The sequence below is a fragment of the Aricia agestis genome, chromosome 10 (genome assembly GCF_905147365.1).
Source record: "Aricia agestis chromosome 10, ilAriAges1.1, whole genome shotgun sequence".
Classification (NCBI taxonomy): domain Eukaryota; kingdom Metazoa; phylum Arthropoda; class Insecta; order Lepidoptera; family Lycaenidae; genus Aricia; species Aricia agestis.
Genome location: NC_056415.1, coordinates 7853914 through 7876975, shown reverse-complemented (window position 1 = coordinate 7876975; position 23062 = coordinate 7853914). Strand labels below are relative to the sequence as shown.

At 34.6% G+C, this 23062-nt stretch overlaps 1 protein-coding gene across 3 annotated transcripts in view; it reads right to left on the bottom strand.

Moving 5' to 3' along the window:
* Window positions 1-4366: 4366 nt before the first annotated feature.
* LOC121731064 overlaps window positions 4367-23062 on the bottom strand; it is a 36159-nt gene continuing 17463 nt past the window's right edge. The window contains exons 7-28 of one of the 3 annotated variants that reach the window (XM_042120382.1): window positions 22164-22295; window positions 21789-22097; window positions 21430-21603; window positions 20969-21097; window positions 20048-20203; window positions 19773-19901; window positions 19519-19674; window positions 19296-19424; window positions 18507-18662; window positions 18292-18420; window positions 18050-18205; window positions 17848-17976; window positions 17589-17744; window positions 17142-17270; window positions 16860-17015; window positions 14997-15140; window positions 13992-14122; window positions 13296-13820; window positions 12705-12893; window positions 8562-8818; window positions 5170-5349; window positions 4367-4832 (exon numbers count right to left, since the gene is read on the bottom strand). In XM_042120382.1, the coding sequence (XP_041976316.1) occupies window positions 4373-4832; window positions 5170-5349; window positions 8562-8818; window positions 12705-12893; window positions 13296-13820; window positions 13992-14122; window positions 14997-15140; window positions 16860-17015; window positions 17142-17270; window positions 17589-17744; window positions 17848-17976; window positions 18050-18205; window positions 18292-18420; window positions 18507-18662; window positions 19296-19424; window positions 19519-19674; window positions 19773-19901; window positions 20048-20203; window positions 20969-21097; window positions 21430-21603; window positions 21789-22097; window positions 22164-22295 (4211 nt within the window). In that variant the 3' untranslated portion in view covers window positions 4367-4372. The remainder of the gene's footprint in view (window positions 4833-5169; window positions 5350-8561; window positions 8819-12704; window positions 12894-13295; window positions 13821-13991; window positions 14123-14996; window positions 15141-16859; window positions 17016-17141; window positions 17271-17588; window positions 17745-17847; window positions 17977-18049; window positions 18206-18291; window positions 18421-18506; window positions 18663-19295; window positions 19425-19518; window positions 19675-19772; window positions 19902-20047; window positions 20204-20968; window positions 21098-21429; window positions 21604-21788; window positions 22098-22163; window positions 22296-23062) is intronic. The other 2 variants (XM_042120383.1, XM_042120384.1) reach the window with 2 other exon arrangements.

The following is a 23062-nucleotide window of genomic DNA, read 5'->3' as shown; positions in this document are numbered from 1 at the left end:
TTTAACTAATCCTACAAAAAAAACTTACTGCTACAAAAGCTAAATTAACTTAAAAAAAAATTGACGTTGGTACTTAAAAATAAACTTGAGCTAAAACAACAAACCATAGTAATTTATTATTTTTATAGATTACAATTTGTTTTTATAATAAGTTAACCGTAAATCAGCAGGTAGGTATCTATAAAAATAAAAACTTAATTTTCTCAGTAGGCTGTTGAAGGATGCCGATAGAATTTATGAGTGAAACAGTTAACATAGTCATATGTGGCATAATATATTCCGATATTATACCATAACATTAGACACTAGACAGGTAGATTTTGACACGAACATATTTTAAATCCGTTACTTTGTAATATAATATTTTTTATATTTTAAACACAGTAAAAGTGCCTTTTTATAGTTTAAAAAATGATAAATGGACATAAACTATGATGTTGACAATTCATAGTCATTGGTTTGTCACTCGTTTATAGATAAGTGTGAAAATAACTATTGTCTTAGGGTCAATAATTCATGTTCAGTTTTGGTAATTCGCTTTGATGCGCTTCGACTCTGCGGTAGTATAAATTGAACCATCAACAGAATTAGAATACTACTTTTAGTTAAGGTTCTGGATTAACACTAAGGGCCTTATCACACTGGCGATTAGCGAGCGATTTGAAAGCGACGCAACTGCGTAGGGAACACGCCGCGATGACACCGCGATTGCGCGGTTTGCACGCAGCTTGCCTTCGGCGTTTTGGACACTCAGCAGCAAAATGGATTCTGACGTCACTCCCTAGACGAGTCTACTATATAACCCGTGCGAGTTTCTTACGCCGGTTCTTCTCGCCGGGGTAGTTCCCGAACCGGTTGGAGGCATCATGTAGACATTCTGAAAAAAATTGATTCAAATTTACTCAGAAATAAAACATTTTTTTTTTTTTTTTTTTTTTTTTATATAATATAATAATAATCTGTGTAGACGAGTGTACAAAATGGCGTCCACGCAACGCCGCGATGACGCTGCGCTGTCGCGACGTGTGCGCTGCGCAGTCGCGTCGCTTTCAAATCGCTCGCTCATCGCCAGTGTGATAAGGCACTTAGGCACAGAATATATTATTATAATAATTAGTATGACTCAGGCCATAGATTACTAAATAGTTACTACGTAATTCAGGCTATGTACGAAGAAGTACAATGTTTTCCGTTGGTATAAATCTCAGAAAATAGCTACAATTAAATTTATTATCATACACACTTTTTATGATGTTTAAAAAGAATGATAATAATATTAAAAAAAATCACTTACGGACATTTTCGCGGAGTACTTTTCTTATTCCCGACGTTTCGGCTGCTTTCCAGCGGCCGTGGTGGACTGACATGACAGAAGTTACACTTGTAGAAGGTATTGAACTACCCGAAGATTCATCAATTATTATTTTTGTTGGTGTTTTAGATTCACTTGCCTTATAATTAAACATTATAATAATATTATAATTATTATGTTTATTGCCTGTGTATTTAGCTTTTTTACCTTTACACTACGAATAATAAAAACTAAGGAAACGTAACTCCCATACTTCAACCGTTTTGAATTTGGTTCCTTTTCGCACACTAATATCACAATAGCTACGAAACTATCAAAATATTTAGGAAATAAAGCCGTTGACAATAATTATTATTGTCACTTGTATAAAAACACAAAATTGTATACCATTGTTATACAATACAGTGTGTAACAAAAATAAGTGATAATACTTTAGGGGGTGTACGTGTTCCTTGTAGAGAGTTCACTGTGAAAGTAGCAGCGCTGTAAGACGAAATTTTTTTTTCACTTTTGTATGGGCAAGGGCCCGAGCGTCACGAGTTTCCCCATACAAAAGTGAAAAAAAATTTGGTCTTTCAGCGCTGCTACTTTCACAGTGAACTCTCTACAAGTAACACGTACACACCCTAAAGTATTATCACTTATTTTTGTTACACCCTGTATACACTATACAATATACATGCATAAAGTATGCATGCATTCGGGTCACATTTTGTACACTCGCGGACAACATTTTTGACACAGTTACTCTTCCTTAGTTTTTAATATTCGTAGCCTTTACATGTATTTCATATTTTTAACTTGTAGTGACGACATAACATGTCTATATACCTATTAGTAATTTCGATACTCGTTTTCGAAGTTTGTCATACAATATGAGAATAAATTACTATTTTTACCGTATTAATCACCAATCATATCTCATAAATTTCGATAAAATGACAAGACTTCATTGCTAAAACATAAAAATCGAAGTCCTGTGTATTTTAAGTCGTTAAAATTTTATTTTATTAGATATTGACAAAATTTTATGAATAAGAGCTGGTTGGTACACATTGGGCGTTTTGAAGCACGCGCTTTGTTCAAAACGCCCAATGTGTACCGGGCCTTATGCTTAAGCTACGCTTAAGCCCGGCCGCACATTGTCCGAAATTTCTGATCAGAAACAGTTGAACGTCCGCGCTGTCTCTTACATTTTGTACTGAGCCGAGTGAGCTCGAACTCGCCGGAAGGATATTTCGGATAGTGTGCGGGGTGGCGGTCCGGCGAAATTCAACTGTTTCTGATCAGAATTCGGACAATGTGCGGCCGGGCTAAAGAGTTAAGCCACGCAGATAGAGTAAAAATAAAAAAATGAACTTAATGTTACTGTAACGATTTCGTGAAAAAAGAAAAATTCAAAAATACTAAAAGCGTCCAAACTTTAAATCTTTTTGTAAATAATTAAGTATACAAGAATTTAAGACATGGTAATAAAATGTTTTGAAAAAAGTTAATAACCTTTTAAATATCCTAATTTATATTAATATATTTATTAAATGAGTCTTTTTTATTTTAATTAATTCTAACCTATAAAATTATTTTACTTAAACTTATAGACGTTAATAAGGAAGTGAAATCCAGTATTCGTTTTTTTTATTTATTTTCTCTCCTTATCTAACTTCTTATGTGTAGTTGAACTTTAATTAACAAAGTTTTTTCCTAAAAATATTTGTTAAATTAATTTAAGTATTCGTAATTCAGACGGAAGAGCAAATAAATAATAATAAAAGATTTTCCTGTTGACCAGACAAGACGTTTAGACGGATGAAAAATTTGATAACGGCTTATAAAAGACCGAATCCTCACGTCTCACAAGATATTTGATATGAAATTCGTACATCTTAATTCTTTGCGATCGTGCGATGCAGTCGGGGAAAAGGTCGGTCGTATCTTAACGCCTACTAAGAACTCGCAGTTTAAGATGGCGGTTTTTCGGACAAGATCGTATCTCGGGGTCGCGGTCACATGTTAAACGTCCAATGACTCGAGACAATGTACCTTAATATGGTACAATAGTATATCTCATTGTATTCAAATAAGGATGTTTTGTGTAATTTCCAGATTAGAAATTGTGGCGCGATTTTGGGCTGACTTGAAAGCTTTCCCGACAGATTTATGAGTGTTATCTCGTGTCTTGACATTTTCGGATTAATGTTTCTCGAGATGTTAAAATTGTAAACTGTACCTGTTAAAATTGTAGTTTTAGTTTTTGACTTTAGAGTTTGTAAATTTTATGGGAACACATGATCTGGCACAGTGTTCTTAAAATTATAATTTATATTTAAGAAGGAGATTATTGAAAAAGTTTACGTACGGGAGCCCTAATATGTATGTTATCAACAAAACTTGCTTGACTACGGAACCCTAAAACGGAACCCTAACAAGCAGACTTTTTGTATATTAATAGGTTATTAGTTATATAATAGAGTAACATTGTCCTACAAATAAAACAGTTCATATTTTAGGACCATCAATTCATAGTATGAAATCCTTTCTATCTCTGTTAGCTACCACTTTCGAGATTCTTTGCAAATAAAATATTCTTCGCCTTATTAAAATAAAACTACTCACAAAAAAATTGCCTGATAGTAATAAAAAAAATTGTTCTAGGGCTCCCGTCCTATTATTTGTGTAACAATCAAATCTTTGTGAATGGACGTTCAAAGTAAAATAACTTCAAATTTAATCCAGAAACTGTAATTGAGATATTATGTAATCATTAAAGGTAAAAATCAATACTACAATTTAATCGTTTGTTAAAAAACTTTATTATCTATGTACCAATTAATCGTAATGTAAATCCATACTAATATTATAAATGCGAAAGTGTGTCTGTCTGTCTGTTACCTCTTCACGCCCGAACCGCTGAACCGATTTGTCTGAAATTTAGTATGGCGATACTTTGAGTCCTGGGAAAGGTCATAGGATACTTTTTATCCCGGAAAAATGTACGGTTCCCGCGCGATAAACGAATTTCGGCGCAACGGAGTTGCGGGCGTCATCTAGTTATTCATAATATTAAAATTTATACACCTCGAAGTCAGTCGAATCTGATGATATACTCGCTGATCGGTCTTCTATATGGATGATCTTCTCAACGTTTTCATTGAATGTCACAACAGACTTCCTTCTGTTATTCTGTACCTCCCCATACTCATCACCATCAGAATCATCATCTTTGAGTTTATCGATAGATTGGATGACAATCGGCATATTTTGTTGTACTGGCTCTGGAGTGAGAGGGACAGGCATGTCAATAATCGATTCGTTTGCTGGCTCCGTCTCTTTCTTTTCCACAGGTTCCCGTCTGTCTTCGTTGAGCATATCTTGCAGACGCTTCTCGCTTTTTCTGAGCTCGTCTAAATTGAGCTTCGGCCTTTCAAGACTTTCCACTTTTGGTAGGACTGGGACAGAATTATTTCTAGATCCTAAGCTGTTCACGTCACTGAATTGCTCATAGTTAGGTTGTCCTTGTTTCCTGCAAAGAATGATTATGATTTTATTACTTGGGTCACAGAGTAAATTATACATTCGGTGCTTGGGTCAATGAGCTTTGAAGTGCTTAGTCACTATAGTTATAAAATGTCAAGTATGAGTTACTTTTTATTGGAGGACTAAAAAGACCAGGATATAATCTTGTTTTAGGATACTTGATAAACATACATTAGCGAAAAGTTAAGAATCTATAACATGCCCTAGAATACAAAACATAAAAAATATACCGCTAGTCCGCCAGATTATCAAAAACTCTGACCATCCTAGAAACATGTAAAAGTTCGTACAAATGTGATGCTGTTGATACGGCGACGACTTACCTTTTTAAGACCTCTCTAACGGTTACCATGGTAACAATTAGGAGGAGCAGGACCGCCAGAGATATGGTGGCGGCCAGCAGAGCTGTGTCACGAGAGACAGGACATATCTGCAGCAGATGATCTTCCAGTGATAGTACTCGCGCTATGCTGACCGAGGTCAGGTCGCTGTTACTTATATCGCTGAAACAAGGAGCATCGTATGTCTAGTCTAGTCCATAAAGTTAATATACCTAGCGGAATAGAGGAACAAAGGCCTGAGCAAGAGAGATGTCACTATCAGTTACACTGCGTGGTAAAAAGAGACGTGTGATACATGACAGCAGCACTCTTTTTTTGACGTCCAGTCGGCACGTGCCGCACGTTGACAATTTAATCTCATAGAATTCATGTTCAATCATGCTTGTGTAAGTGTATAATTTTGGTTTCGTTTGACAGCTCGAGATTGTTGCTCTATTCCGCTAGGTATATTAACTTTATGGTCTAGTCCGAAATCTTTTGTTGTTGCTATGCTGTACACTTCTAAGAAACTGGAGTAATTATAATATTATGATAGTACCTATTTTTAACCGACTTCAAAAAAAGGAGGTTATCAATTCGACGCGTATGTATTTGATATTTCCAGAACTGCCCAATTTTCGTATATGTTAGACCATATCAGCGTCTGAACGTGTACAATGTATGTATGTATGTATGTATGTATGTATGTAGGGTACGGGCACCAGTAGTCAGCCTTTTAGTGGAAAGCGCAAGTTTAAATGTGGATAGAAAATTGTTTAAAATAGTAATCAAAAACCTTTTGTACTCATTCACTTAATCATTTATTAAACTTTGTTATGAAATTAACATATAAGATAATTTTTCTTAATAAGTATTGAAAATAAAGTATTTTTCAAAATAAGGCACATTTCCCCAGTACTCAGCCGTCACAACCCAGTTCTCGGCCAAATAGCTATCAGTAGTCAGCCTCTCCATAAATGGGCCTCGAAAGAGACATATGGACCTGAAACATGCCTGAAACAAATAAACAATGCCAAAAAACTAAGAAATTACTTGGTAGGTAGGTGCTTCATAAATAAATAAATAATTTAAGCAGCGTAAGTTACTGATGGCTGAACACTGGGTATACTGGTGAGGTATACCGTATACCTCACCAGTACTCAGCCGTTGTTCCACCGTATCTAGTTAGGCGGCCGACTACTGGTTTTTATATGGAATTATGTATGACCAATACTCAGCCGGGGGTGGCCGAACACTAGATAATGTACAAGAAACGCATACCCGGTAGTCAGCCACCTCATTATTTAAATAACTATAAAGAAACTGTTACATAACTCATTTGATTTAGACGTAAAAAATGTAATAATAATAATAATAATAATAGTTTATTGTCTCAGTAAATACATAATAAGGAAATGATGCAAGACAAAAGATAAATACAGAGTGTTACAATAATAAGGTGCACAACCCCTACACTAAGAGTCTTGTGCTGTAGGGGTTGACTAAATTATATGTACATAATAATTGAATGTATTATAAAGATGACAGAGAGATATATATTTTATATATAATAACAATATATTTTAATAAAACATGACACAAAAGTTAATAAGAAATCACAATAACTCACCTTTTTGTCGGGCACTTCCCACTAAGAAAATTTTGGCGCGCACGCCGTATCTTGGCTTGACTAGTGACAACGTCGAATTGGAATCAGATTAGCATTTCTTGCAGCCACTTAGCGTCATTGTGACGTTCTGAACTGACCAATAAGAAGGCCAAGCTTTTTTTAAAAGTAACTTGATTGGTTAATTTGCAATAGAACGCTATTTCTATAGGTTTTTAGCTGGAAAAGGCTGACTACTGGTGTGGGGCAGACTACTGGCGGCCTTACCCTATGTATGTATGTTTTTATGTGTGTTTTCGTATATCTCTGGAACTACCATTCCGATTTCAGTAATAACTTTTTTGTTGTACTAGGTATATTTCAGCTTAAGGAATAGTGCAAGTTTTATCAAATTTGGTTCAGTAGTTTTGGAGATAGGTAGTTTTGATTCTCAATTACGTACAATTTTGAAGTCGGTTTTATCTTTTAAAAATACAGTTATTCACTATGTTGTGTTGAGTTATTGCCCGCAACTTCGTTCGCGTAAAAATGTGTACATCACACGGAATAGTAGGTATATTTTGCTGCAGTAAAATAATATCCTATGTCTTCATTTCGACTTTCAAAAAGTGTATCATGATACCCATTTTGAATAAAAAAAAAAGATATTTTTTTCAGTCCAGGAATTGAAGTATGTTCATAGAAAATTTCATCTCAATTAGTTCAGCACTTTGAACATGAACTACCGACTAGCAGACAGACGTATTTTTATTATGAGTATGGATTAAGTTTATTTTAACTTGTAGCTTCATTTATTTGATATAGATCAAAGCGTGATTAACTAGAAAAATGCCTAATTTAACAGTTTCATTTTCAGTACTATTTAGCATTTTATAACCCTATTCAAATCATTAACTAGAACTAAACTAGAGGTTAATAAGTAGTTAACATGCAAATAATATAATTTTGTGGATGGCCGCATAAAATTAAGTACTTACTAGATAGGTAACCAAAGGTTTTATATCATAATTTTGTATGAAACACTTTTATTATTTTTGGGAACCTGTTGATTACTATTTGGCTTAGTACATAGTCGATCTGCAAGTTTTAACGACTGATCACTAATGAGTTGACTTTAGATGTCATTAAATAGTCTGTCTGTCTGTCCTCTTCACGTCCAAACCACTCAATTGATTTTGTTGAAATTTGGTAATTATGGAGATACTTTGATTTCCGAAAAGGACATAGGATACTTTTTATCCCGGAAAAATGTACGGCTGAATGTAAACGAATATTTGCGCAAGAGAGTTGCGAGCAACATCTCGTATAATACTTAATAACTATCTATTTGACCGAGCTTTGCTCGTTATTCGATAAAACACGATTAAAATGACATTTTCTAAAAATGATTCCTAGTTAGATCGATTTATCGCCCCCGAAACCTCCTATGTACTAAATTTCATGAAAATCGTTGGAGCCGATTCCGAGATTCCAATCTCTATCTATTTAAATGAAACTCAAAGGTGACTGACTGACATGGTGATCTATCAACGCACAGCCTAAACCACTGGACCGATCGGGCTGAAATTTTACATGCAGGTAGATGTTATGACGTAGGCATCCGCTAAGAAAGGATTTTGATCAATTCTACCCCAAGGGGTTAAAATAAGGGATGAAAGTTTGTATATATACTACTTAACGCGAGCGAAGCCGCGGGCAAAAGCTCGTTATATATATACAAGAATTGCTCGTTTAAAGATATAATATTAATATGATTGTTGACTATTACCTCGTCAGCTGATCCACATGCACAGCATTATTCTCTTCAATTCCATACACGTAAAGCTGTAAAGAAGCTCCCGTATTGTCCATTTCTCGTTTCTTCCTTGTTATATCACTCGTATCGGTCGATACAACCGCGGCTTTCAATATCTTTACATCATAACCGAGAGCTGTACTTATGTCCGTAATAATAGACTGCTCGTCGTCCAAAAACGCATCGTTTATCGTGACGACTGCTATGTGATTTTCGTCCAATAATTTAACCTGAAAATTGAATCGCATTACGGCTTTTGAGAAATAATTGTTTAAACAATCGCAAATGGTGTTAAGCGAACACTTTCGGTAGTAAATAAACAGAAACGGTTAAGGTCGACCGCCTTAAAAATTGGTTATGGACATTACTGGAATGAATTGTTTTCTTTTTTGGGACAACCGACATCGTTTTTACATTAAATGGTATGGAATATGAATATAACACCGTCTAGACTCTAACGTGTATAATTTAGAGTCCACCGTTACTACACTAAGGTTTAGTACACATTGTTTGTTCTTTATTTTAATAGTTTCTAGTTTCCCCAAAACATTTTGTAGACAAAGTTTAATAAAAGGGGATAGAATGTTACTAATTTACTTGTACGCAACTGCAAAATAAATAAATACAATATCATAGTTACTGTGCTATTTTATTACTGTAGTTAGTTAAATTTTAATTTCTGGATTACATTTTTTTTTATGAGATAAGGGGGCAAACGAGCAAACGGGTCACCTGATGGAAAGCAACTTCCGTCGCCCATGGACACTCGCAGCATCAGATGAGCTACAGGTGCGTTGCCGGCCTTTTAAGAGGGAATAGGGGAGGGTAGGGATGGGAAAGGAATAGGGGAGGGTAGGGAAATTTCATTTCTAGATGAAAATGAAATGAAACAGGGTATAACTTTTGTATTCTGCTCTATGTTTTACGTAATATCTTAACTTATTAATATGTAACTTATTACTATCAGAGAAGTTGTTTCATAGGCCGGTGGCGGACTTCCGTAATTTGGTCAAGTTATGTCAAACCCAGCCGACAGATCACAGCTTACATTGAGTTATTGACATAATCCGACCAAAGACGTAGATCCGTCAATTGCCTATGAATAAATTTCTTTGATGGTACAGTATCATACAAAAGTCATACATAATATTATTATTATGCAGGATTATATTTTATTCTGCCTACATTATGCCTAGTGTTCAGTGATATCTATGTCGTGTACATAATCTTATAAAGGTTTTATTTCAGGGCCCCATTTTGGAGAGGTTTCCACGCGACACTAAGAATTAAGTAGGAGTCCTACATGTTGTGATTTATTGTAGACACGTCCGACTGTGTCATTGTCGTTATTTAGGTTCCAAGGGTAACCTTTAAAGACCTAGGAAATGTAAAGATGCGTTAGCTGTCCCCACGAATTTTGTACATACAAGGAATTTTGTTACATGTAACGTTTATACAGCATAACTGATAAGACATGTTCAATACTTAAGGAGAGTACTCGGTACTCGATTTTTAATTATAATTATGTAATAAAATTAGGTGCTTAATTTTTGACCAAGATTTCCCTTTAAATAAATGAATCATGGACACTAAGGCGCGGCTAGGCAGGTATGCATATTGCATACACTATCAATGCGGCGCTACCTTCCCGCGCGGTGTCCATGCGTTGGGTAAATAATTATTTATGCTACATTTACTCAGTGATCAATTGATTTTTTTTTATATAATATAATTGGCAAATATCACGTCCTCGAGTATTGAAAATGTCTCACCAGTCATACTGTAATTTGAAAATTAAATTTCTCGCCAAATTTTTATTCTATCGCCTATCTTCAATATTGTGATATGTTTTGACTATCTGTGATTGATTTTAGATTCAGGAAAAACTTTTTCGTCACCATTTTCACATAAGAAAGAATCTGTGGACGAAGCTTTTAAGCTTGTGTACTTAACTCTGTAACCCACATATTCTTTTACAACCAAAAAGGAGCTTTTTGGGTTATGTTGTTCGCATACAAACATAAATGCATGTATGCAGGTTGCAGTTATTCTCAGTGTACAAAACATGGTTCTTGCGTGTACTTGTTCCTGAATTTAAAACAACTTAAATTGAAAAATAAATCATTGTAATGTGTCGATTGGGTTAAGAATATTTTATTTATAAGCCCCCGAAGTTCAATCTGAAGACAGGATCGTGAATGTCAGGTGTGATCAGCCATGAAATGAAATCCTACTCATGAATAGTTCTTTTAGATTCGATTTCTTCCTACACTTTGAACTTGACTTGAAGACTCCCATCTTCAAGTTCAAAATGGCAACTTAAAAGTTCTGATGATCTATAAATGCATTTTGCTGGGTCATATGGTTACTTCTAAAATATATAGGTGCCCGAAATAGTTAAGTGCAACTTTTAACCTTCATTTCTAAGTACATTTAGGAAGTGAAAAAGCTTTATGTATATTTAAAATTCCTTAAAACGTGTCTCGATCTCACGTATTAGACACAAAAAGTCCAAATAAGTCATTAAAAGTCTGTTTCGGCGCATAAATTTCGTTTGTCATAACAGTAAAACAAATGCGTTTTATAGCCAGAAACAGGATACAATAAAGTTAGAACAATTTGTCTGAACTCTAAACTCGCGCGGCCGACTCGGAGCGGTCTAATGTGCAAGCTGTCAATGCATTTTATTGACTTTATAATTTAATAGCGACCCGCCCCGGCGTCGCACGGGTATAAAATATATAGCCACTGAAAAAATGATTAAAATCGAAATCCTTCACGTGGTCTACTTCTTATCTGTGCCAAATAACATAAAAAATTGCTCCAGTAGTTTGCGAGACAAGCCCTTTCGGCTTTCAAATAATTTCCCCCGATTTTGCACATTCTCCTATTAGTCTTAGCATGATAAAATATAGCCTATAGCCTTCCTCGATAAATGGGTTATCTAACACTGTAGGAATCATCAAAATCCGTTGCGTAGCTTTAAAGATTAAAGGGAACAAAGGGACATGAGGGAAAAAAAGCGACTTTGTTTTATAATAATATGTATAGACTATAGATATTGACTTTCCTAGGGAGTAAATAAATATTTATACAGCATAATATAACCATACAATTTATACCAATATTATAATTGAAAAGTGTGTTTGTCTGTCTGTTACATATTATATTATGTAACACGCCGCCAATACATAATATTATGATACTTTTTATCCCGAAAAATATACGTTTCTCCAGCAATAAACGAATTTGCGGAGGTCATCTAGTTCTTAATAGTTTGCATGTCTTTGTCTGACTCACTGGAATTGAAGTCACACGACATATCTTAAAGACAGTGGACCTCGAAAGATTTATAACCCGCGTAAATATAGTTATTGATATGAGGGTTGATTTTGTTCTTTTGTTCAGTTTATTTTCTGAAATACTGACGAGTTTTTACAGTACTTTACTAAAGTCATTATTGTTAGATGGAAATGATCAAAATCTCGGTAAGTTCTTTTCATATCCTAATTACATAATGTAATAATTTTGTATGACGTGCGTTAATTTCAAAATAAAATTACTTCATACGATCGTTTCAAACAGTTTCAGAAACGTATGAGAATGACGTTTAGAAATTGGATTTTAAAATTGCAAACTTGAGCTCTTATAAAACGTTCCAACTTTTTGAACCTATTCAAGACGCTGAAACTTAGGCTATTGAAAAGTTTTGTTGCTTTGTCTGATTTTGTACTAAAAATATTGTCTATAATTTTACATTTCAAATTAGGGTATAATCGAGACACGCTAGTTAGATTTTATCAGCGCTATCTAAATACACCTCGAACATAGTGCGTGTTAGGGCAATATGCTTAGACATGAAAAATAATAATTACATTCGTCACGATATTTTTATTGGAACCCGAAGTTTGGTAACTTTAACCTTTAAAAGAAAGTTGTAGCCAACATTTTGGTGACGGCATATTTTGATTTATTTTATATTTTGCGAAGTAGAAATGGCATTTTAGACCTTGAAGAAGGTACATAATATTAATCGTGATTCGCGACTTTAAACATTGTTTTGTTTTAGCAATATTCACTGTATTTTTAATTAACGGCAGTAGATATAATACTTACAACAATATCAATGGAGCCGTTCAGTCCTCTGCCGTTTTGGTCCGTGGCGTAGATTGTGAATCGGGAGTTATCCTCTAGTAACGCGGATTGTCGCACATGCACAAAGCCCGTGGTGGGGGCGACGGCAAGATTCTCCTCAACACTCCAATATAAAAGCTCAGCATTCTCGCCAATGTCCGCATCTGTCGCCTAGTAAAAAAAAAGAGTTTAGAGTAGAATTAATTTTTCATTCTGAATTTTTTATCAAAGTTCCACATATTTTGTTTGAAATGTTCAGCTATGTGTGTTTTAAATTTTTTATGTTTCATAGAGTTAGCATAACGTTCATTTTTATTGTATTAATATTATTTCAGTCCCTTTTATACATTTTTAATTTCATCAAATAAGCATAAATGTGGCAAAATTTCCTTTTAATTTTAAAACACGTTAAATGTATTTTGGAAATTGGCAAAAGTTTATGTAAGAAATCATGTCTGCGTATCGACCCCAGACAATCACACAAACTTTTCATAAATAAACATTATGACCAACTTGGTGTACCAGAAAAAAGTTGAATAAACATAAGGGTCGCCGGAGAAGTGCGTAACATACCTTTAACTCCACCAGAGATCTCGGTAGGATAGTGTCTTCCAGCTCATTCGTAGGGTATCCAACGTAAATCGGCTCGCTCTCTTTACCGACGAAGATTGGTGCGTTATCGTTGATGTCGATTACGATCAAATTGACTAAACTCCTTCGTGAATTGTATAGAATAGTGTCAGTTAATATCCATGATTTCGATCCATACTCGTGTGTATCTAGAGATCGTTTGCGCCTCGTGGAATCGTTTTCACAATGTAACACAATTTCCACTTGAACCTGCGATACATGCATATACGCTATGCTCTCGTGTTCCCGATCAATCACTCTGGCGTGCAAGCCTTCGGCGTCCACGTACAACCAATTCTGTTCTCTCGGCCAGTGGTTCGTGAGCTCAAATTCGCAGTCCGCATACTGTTGTCGGTTTAGAATCACTAAATCACGATGCGGCTCCTCTTCCAAACGTTCGATGACTATCAGTGGATGTAGCACGATATCTGTATCGCAAACGGTTACAGCTTCCACCCAAAGCGAGACCTGAGAACATAATTATCTGAATTTTGAGTAAAATGTTTTCAGAATTATCCTACTTGTTGACAGGCTACCACAGGTACTGGTAACTGTAGCATTATTTTAATATTATATAAGACTTTTAATGAAGGGCATATTGTCAGCCCGTAAGTCAATTTCTCTGATCACGTTTCTTACCTCAGCGACAGCGCTAACTCTATTCACTATAGCGGTGGCCTGAACTTGGAAGTTATATCCACCACTGGCTGCAGGAGCCGACAGGCTTATATCTCCATCGCTATTCATTGAGAGGCGCTCTCGAAGGTGATCTGTAAAATGATGTAAGTAAGATTTACATGCCGTAAAAAATAGCCAAAGCCATACATTGCCCGAAGGATTTTAAACAACAAAATCATTATTAACTTACAAATATTACTCGGTACCCGTACACTCTGTAAGTTTATTAATTAAAAAGCGGGAATTTTTGTTTGATTGTTTAAGTTGAATAGGCTCCAAAGCCCTTTTTGCAAAATTTCCATTTTCGTTATGAGCTATGTGTAATTTTGACGCCAAGTTTACACAAAAATTATAATTACCAAAGTAATTTAGGATTATTTTTACAACCACATCCGAATATACTTTCAGCATCCCCCTCGATTAACGACGGCGAAAGTAAACTCACAGTTACGACGAAACAAACTTCATTCAAACAACTTCCTCGGTAAATAAGGAAACAAATGGAGGAACCGTAATGCTCCAGCTATTTAAACTTTTGATATTCATCCCTAAATAATATATCCGGGGATTACCGCTGAAGATGTTGTGGGGGTAAGTCTTCAAAATGTTAAGGCCTATAATTTGTCACTGAATATTGTAAGAATGTCTAACTTAGCGTTTGAGAAACTTCGGTCTCACAATACTACTTGTTATAAAAGTGAGTGTAAAAATGACAATATTTTAACTTTACCAAATAGGTCAAGGTAAAAATATAAAACCAAGTCAATTTCGCTGTCTGTTCGCTCACATTTTTTATAATAATCAACTGAATTTGGTGCAGATTTCAACAATTTTAAAAGGGTTCAAGACGGAGATCATACTATTGTGTATCCACGCAGTTACAAAATAAATCAAATTATTGTCGTCCATTCTTCATTTATTAAGCCGCACCTACTTGAAAGATCACACCTTTAAAGCCGTACATACCATTTTCCAATAGAAGTGTATAAGTGATGGGTTCCCCGTTGTCAGCGGTGGCGTGCACTGTCCCAATAACTCCAGTCTGACTGACGTCAGTCCGCAGTGTGTATGATGGTGATGAGAAAGTCACCGTTGGTAGTACAGGCTGGTCTGTTAGTAAAAAAATATAAGGTAACTCTTTCGTATAGAATGTATATATTTTAGGGATATAAAATATATTATTGCTATAAGACCTTATGAACTTATAAATGACGATTAGCCTAAAGCCGTTTCACCCGTGGCTTCTTCGAATTTTTATCCTTAATTCATAATTATTTTTTATTAATTTGCCAGTCTTATTTATAGCTAGGTGAACTATATTGTCACGAGGCTAAGGTACTAGATACAAATTTCAAAAGTCCTGACAAAATTCCTATTTTCGGCCAAAATTCCTGTCACGAGCTATTTATTTGTTGATTTTTTAAATTTTTAATTTGTCAATGTTGATTGGTTTATGTTTAAATTGTAAAAAGATAATTACGATTATTTATAAGTTGCAATTTATGAAACTCCAAAGTACTTGTGCCTTAACATTTTTTGTTATTATGATTAAAAATTAAAGTTAAGTTTCAATTATTTGCCGAAAATTCCTGACATTTCCCTTTTCCGGCCGCATTCCTAACATATGTCTAAAATTCCTGACATGTCAGGAAAATTCCTGACATCTGGTCACCCTACACGAGGCGGAAACAGAAAGATACAAAAGCACAGGGATTAATGACCACAGGTAAAACGATAGTTACTGCAAACGTCTATTGTGAAAGTGATTAGGCACATTCCTTTGTTTCGCTAAGTAATCACTCTGTCATAAATATTTAGGGTTAGCGGGAAATGGGTCGTTATGATCCGGTAACACGATATTCAAATATTTAAGGTAAATTACACTCGTTAGGATCGCCTGATCAATTTAATGTTATGGCTGGTCCCGGAAGGTTGATAAACTAACTAACCATTCAAACAATTGTTAAGACAGGTTTGGGTTTCAATTGTGTAGATATTTCACATACAATTAACATCAAGTTTTCTGCTGGGTGTAACAAAACTAAGTGATAATATTTTGGTGTATATGTGCCTCTTTTATAGAGTTCATTGTAAATGTAGCAGCGCTGAAAGATCTACTTGTTTCTTTGGTTTTTTTTTATATGAAATAAGGGGGCAAGCAAGCAAACGGGTCACCTGATGAGTGTCCATGGGCGACGGAAGTTGCTTTCAACTTCCGTCGCCCATGGACACTCGCAGCATCAGAAGAGCTGCAGGTGCGTTGCCGGCCTTTTAAGAGGGAATAGGGTAATAGGGGAGGGTAGAGATGGGAAGGGAAGGGAAGGGAATAGGGGAGGGTAGGGAAGGGAATAGGGTAGGGGATTGGGCCTCCGGTAAACTCACTCACTCGGCGAAACACAGCGTAAGCACTGTTTCACGCCGGTTTTCTGTGAAAACGTGGTATTTCTCCGGTCGAGCCGGCCCATTCGTGGCTCTCCCACGTATAAAAATGCCCGCACAATCATTATTATTAAAATATTAAGTATTTCTATTAGTCCCTCATAATATATATATATATATATATATATATATATATATATATATATATATATATATATCATTATTATTAAAATATTAAGTATTTCTATTATTCCCTCATAATATATATATATATATATATATATATATATATATATATATATATATATATATATATATATATATATATATATATATATATATATATATATATATATATATTATGAGGTAAACCTAAAGTATTATCACTTAGTTTTATTACATCCTTTATACTAAAGGATTTTATTTGGAAAATTACATATATTAATTTACCTGAGTGTGTAACGCTCAAAATCAGCACCGCACTAGCTTCCCCAACTCTCAATTCTAGAGGAATACTAGCGATGTCCTCTGGTATTGTCACTGATGATACAGAACTAACAGTCACTACACCATTCGTGATTGAAGCTTCAAACAGCTGCTCGTATTCTGAAACGGAACTTTTACTAAAACCCCTTTGCAACATTTTTAGCAATGCGAAATTTGCCTGTTTAATAATAATAGCAATGAATCAAAAGCAGTTTTTTTGATTTCGCAGGACAGTTATTATCTTACCTCCAGTAAGTATTACTGGTGACCCGTCATGGTGAAAAACAGTAATTGTTTCATGAGAAACAACATTTTCTTGCAACTGCCCAATGTATAGCACCTTATCAAAAGATGCTCTGTTTTCTGATGGATTACCTGAGAATAATATAATTTTAATTTTTATTTCTCGATTTGTAAATGAATAATAAATTAGCTAAAAGCCAAGCTTTGTAAGGGCTCGCGCCGTTTTTCTGCGTGGCAATAATCTTTTAGGCAGTTTTTTTTATAGTAACCAAACCTTGACTGACCGAAGATAACACATCATACATATAAATAAAAAAATACTTTGATAAAGCACAAATAAATAGGCGTGATAGTTAGAAGTGTACCACAAATTAAGTGCTCAGGTTGTGGGATATACTAGGGCGAGCGAAGCGAGCGATTATGAATTAATTGACGGTTTCCTTTAATTACCTGAAGATGTTACACTTAAGGCTAGAACTGCATTAGCAGGACCAGAAGTTATTTCTAAAAGTATATTGGTGATATCTGCTGGTATTGTTGCTGATGACACTCGAGTAACTGTGACTATATTATTTGATACAACTGCTTCAAACAATTGTGAGTAGTCTGAAACAGTAAAAGAATTTCATATTAGGGCATGTATTAGAAGCTAGATAATATGATGTAGTAAAATAAATAATTTATACTTAGGTATTATGATATAACTCACCTCCAGAAAGCTGCACTGGTGATCCATCATAATTTATAATTGTAATTTCTTCATGTGTAACGGTATTTTCTTCTATTTGTCCCATGTACAGTACTTTATCAAATGCAAATCTGTTTTCAATAGGACCTTCTGAAAATATGCTTTTAATGTTAATTAGTGGTCTTGTAAGAAATGAATATCGGTTTATATTTTAAGTAATTACCTGATGTTATTATGCTTAACACGAGAACTGCAGTGGCTGAACCAGCAGTCATTTCTAATGGTATATTGGTGATGCCATCAGGTACTGTCAGTGATGATGGAGCAGTTACTGTCACCACTCCATTTAAAATAGTTGTTTCAAAAAACTGTGCGTAATCTAAAATGTAACATTTAAATATTCTTCATTACTAACAACTGATGTAAACGCACTTATATTAGGAATCAAAAAGTTTTGGATCTCACCTCCAGAAAATAGTACTGGTGATCCATCATAATTTATAATAGAGATTGCTTCATGTGTAACTGTATTTCCTTCTACTTGTCCCATGTACAGTACTTTATCAAATGTAGCTCTATTTTCTATCGGCCCTTCTGAAAATAAAATGCTTATTTTGTTCAGTACATCGACTGACTTATTATTACTATCTACGTACTTATTTATAATTTAAAGTAGTTACCTGATGTTATAATGTTTAATACGAGAACTGCAGTGGCTGACCCAGCTGTCATTTCTAATGGTATACTGCTGATTCCATCAAGTATTGTCACTGATGATATCACGGAAACTGTTACAACTCCATTTAAAATAGTTGCATCAAAATACTGCGACAAGCCTGAAATGTAACGTTTATGAAGCTTTTATTGGTTGTAACTAAATATACTTTTTTATTGAGAGTACATTAATACATTGTTTTCTAAAATTTTAAAGTTTTATCAAAAATAGGTTTACCAGAATCTGATGGCAAGAAGTGAGAAATTAAATTAACACTAGCAATGCCGGGGTAATTGGAATAAAACATTTTGATCCTTTTTTTCCTTTTAGGCTAATTCTGTGTGTGAAACATGCAAATATAAAAAAATATCCAATGATCAAGGATAATTTATGAAAATCAGCCGTCAAAATTTGCCATCAGATTCTAGTAGACCTATAATTACCTAATTATTGTGACTTATCATTACCTAATGATAAGTCACAATGTACAAAATTTGCTATGTTATGTTACTACGTAATAACTAACTAGGTATTTGACCGAGCTTTGCTCGGTATTCGATAAAACACGAATAAAATGTCATTTTCTAAAAATGATTCCTAGCTAGATCGATTAATCGCCCCCGAAACCACCTATAAGTATACTAAATTTTATGAAAATCGTTGGAGCCGATTCCGAGATTCCAATTATATATATATACATATATACAAGAATTGCTCGTTTAAAGATATAAGATAAGAAACTTTTGAACCTTACCCCCAGAAAGTATTACTGGCGATCCGTCATGGTGTAAAACAGTAATTGTTTCATGAGTAATAACATTTTCTTGTAGCTGTCCGATGTACAATATTTTATCAAAAGCTGATGTGTTTTCTACAGGACCATCTATAATAATATAATGTAGATTAAATTTTCAAAATTTTTTTGTTTAAAATACTTAGGTGGGATCTCTTTTATGTTAAATTGTATTTAAACTTACCTGATTGTATATTTATAATAAGGACCGCGCTGGCTACACCAGCTGTCATTTCTAGAGGAATGCTTGTTACGTCTGCAGGTATTACTCCTGTTGCTACTCGAGACACTGTCACTACTCCATTTGTGTTTATAGTCGCTTCAAACAATTGCGCGTAACCTGAAACATACATTTTATAATTATTATCTCCTTAAACTTTAACTGGGATACATTTAAGTCTTTTGTAACAATGAGCGACAATACGTGATGTTACTTACTTCCAGAAAGTAGCACTGGTGATCCATCATGATGTAAAACAGTAATTGTTTCATGTGTCACCATATTTTCTTGTAGCTGTCCGATGTACAACACTTTATCAAAAGCTGCCGTGTTTTCTACAGTACCATCTGTAAATATAAATAGATAAAGTAGCTAGCTGACCCGGCCAGCTGTTATATGAGATAAAAACGTATTGACACTTTTTAGAGGAGTTCGCACATAAAAACTGTGACACGAGAATGTTACATATTAGAATGTTTAAGAGCTTAGTTACCTGATAGTATATTAATAATAAGGACCGCGCTGGCTAGACCAGCTGTCATTTCTAGAGGAATGCTTGTTACGTCTGCTGGTATCATCCCTGATGATAGCCGAGACACTGCCACTACTCCATTTGTGTTTATAGTCGCTTCAAACAATTGCGCGTATCCTGATACGGAAAAAGTATTAGGTAGCTATAATCTAACAACCATCGAAGAAATTGCTTCGTATGCAGTTATATGACCTACATCATCTGGTCGGATTATGTCAATTCAATATAAGTTGTGACCTATTGGCTGGGTTTGACATGTATCGACCAAACTATGTAGGTGCGCCATCTGCCTAGTAATCAACTTCTTTGATAGTACAATTAGTAAGGTTCTCCCTTGTTAACATCCTATATTAATCTGTAAATTAAGTGACTTATATTCTCGCGTACACCTTCTTCTGTAATTATTATTTCAGCATATCGGATATTGTGTCATTTTAGTAGCCCTGATATACTTTTATAAAAATTTGTTGATTTAGCTGGTTGTTAGTTTTAATTCTCCAAGTCAAAAAGAAGAAGGATTTCGAACAAACTCTCCAAAAAAAAGAAATAATATGCGATAAGAATACTGAAGTTCTCTTAATTTTAATTAGCATTTAAATTCCGACTCAATTAACACAATTGCCATTTTGTTTTATCTTGTAGATTAATGTGAGGTGGATTTATCTGCTGTTGCTTTATGGAAACAAAACGTAAATGAAATTCGACCTAAAATTTTAATAATAATAATAATAATAATATATTTTGTTATTCTTTTAAGTAAAAATACCTAATTTTTAAGTTTAGTGTTTGATAAACTCTTAACTCCTGTTGTAAACTAAAAGAAACATAAAGTGCGCCTGCTAAAATTTAATAGCAAATAATGTTAATAAAATACCGACTTACCCCCTGAAAGTAGTACTGGCGATCCGTCATGATTTAAAACAGTAATTGCTTCATGTGTCACGACGTTTTCTTGGAATTGCCCGATGTACAGCACTTTATCAAAAGCCGCTCTGTCCTCAGACGGACGATCTGTAAATAGAATTGCTCAGTTTCTTCGTTTCTAAGAAAATCTTTTTAACCAATGAAGGCGTTAAAGCTTATTATTTCTATTTATGAAGAAAAGTCGGATCGAATTCGGCGAAGAAAATGAATAACGAAAATTAAGTGAAGAACGAAAACCACATACGGCATACGGCATACCCACGGTACATCTAATACATTTCTTACTCTACTTAGTATCTAAATAATTAAAAATTTCAAAATAATATATAATATTATAGCTTATTAACACTTCCGTACTACAAGACAAAATTTTCTTTGGAATAAACGTACCAAAAACATTTTTTTTTAAATAACCATACCTGACTGAATTTCAATTATGATAGTTGCTCTCGTAACGACATTTTCTCCATTTGATGCTCTGATTACAAAACTAAGGTAACTATTATTTTGAATAATCTCATCTGGCAGTGAATCGGTAAGTTTTAGAACCACTGGATTCGCTGATTCATCGACTGTGAACCATTCACTGTCTTCTACAATGATAAAGTACAACAAATTAAAAATAAAATATGTAGATGAAAAACGTTTGAACACAGTTTAAATAAAAGCAAGTTGCTAGTGTATATTCTTGGAATTTAAAGTTTACTTAATTCCGAGAGTAAAGTGCATTATAAAGGGACCGCAGTTTACTTTAAACTTTAGTTTATTCAATATTTACCTCCCTCCAATGAGAAGCCCACAGATTCGTCATATCCCTCGCTCAAAACAATTTCTGAATTGTATATTAAGCCCTCTGATTCTGTAAACAATACCACATAGAAAGCCTCGCTGAAATTCAGAATTGTCAAGGTCGTTTGGCCATCATTTATAATCTTCAAAACAATAATTGTGTGGGCTCGACTGGTCAAAGTACTCGCCTCCAACGTCAAAACCAGAAAATTCGATTCGAGATTTACTTGGGCGTCCTCTATCTGACGTATTTTGATTATTTCACCCTCCACGTAAGCCTGAAAGTAATTTGAATAATCTACAGAACTTTAATATTTTTCATCTATGACGAATAAATGAAATTCGAGGACAGGTGTAGAGTTACCTCCAATCAGTTCTAGAATTACATCGTCGAGATATGGATTGAGTGTAATCGGATCCAGGGTAATACTCCCATCTTCGTAGGATCCGACGTAATAGTCCTGGGCGAATCTGATGCTGCTTTCGGAGCAACTATCTGGAAATATAATTAAATGTTGGCCGTAGATAATTGTTTTTTTAAAGATAGCAAAACTCAAGACACGACACGATGTACCTAATACTTACCTATTCCACGACTGAATAATCTTCATACAAGATGTTACGTAATGGCATGTATTCACTTTGATTAGTGATAAGTGGAGGGGATTATTGCAGGTGATTAGTAATCAGGAGAAAGGTGTGAACAGCGACTGATTAGTACAAGTCCTTTACTTTCTTCTAATCAATTTATCACCTGCACTCACACTAATCAAAGTGAATACAGGCCTTAAGAGTCAGATTAATATTTCAAATGACAAAATCACCCCTAAAAATACCAAAATTAACCCAAAAAGTGACTACGATTTGCCTCGACATGCCATGTCTAATAACAGATAGATATCTATGTCTAAATCACTTTAGCAAGTTTAATTTTTTCGCACTGTTTATTTTCTCACTAAACACCCTTAAGTAGTGGAAAACTGTAATTTAATTTGATTGTTATCGGTTTCCGGAGGAAAATCACAAAACTTTCAAGTTGGAAACTACAGAAGGTCTACGGTACACGTGTTTACACTTATCTGGGATAATCTTCGGTAGTTTTAGCTCTGTTTTGTGATTTATTCTTATAAGGGACAGATCGAGTTTGACGAACCAATTCATCTTCGTCGTTATAATGCTCTTAGCGTAGAACAAGGCTGTTCAGTGTTTGAGGTCACGTATTTGACAGAAATATCATAAATTACACTATATAAGGGCTACAGC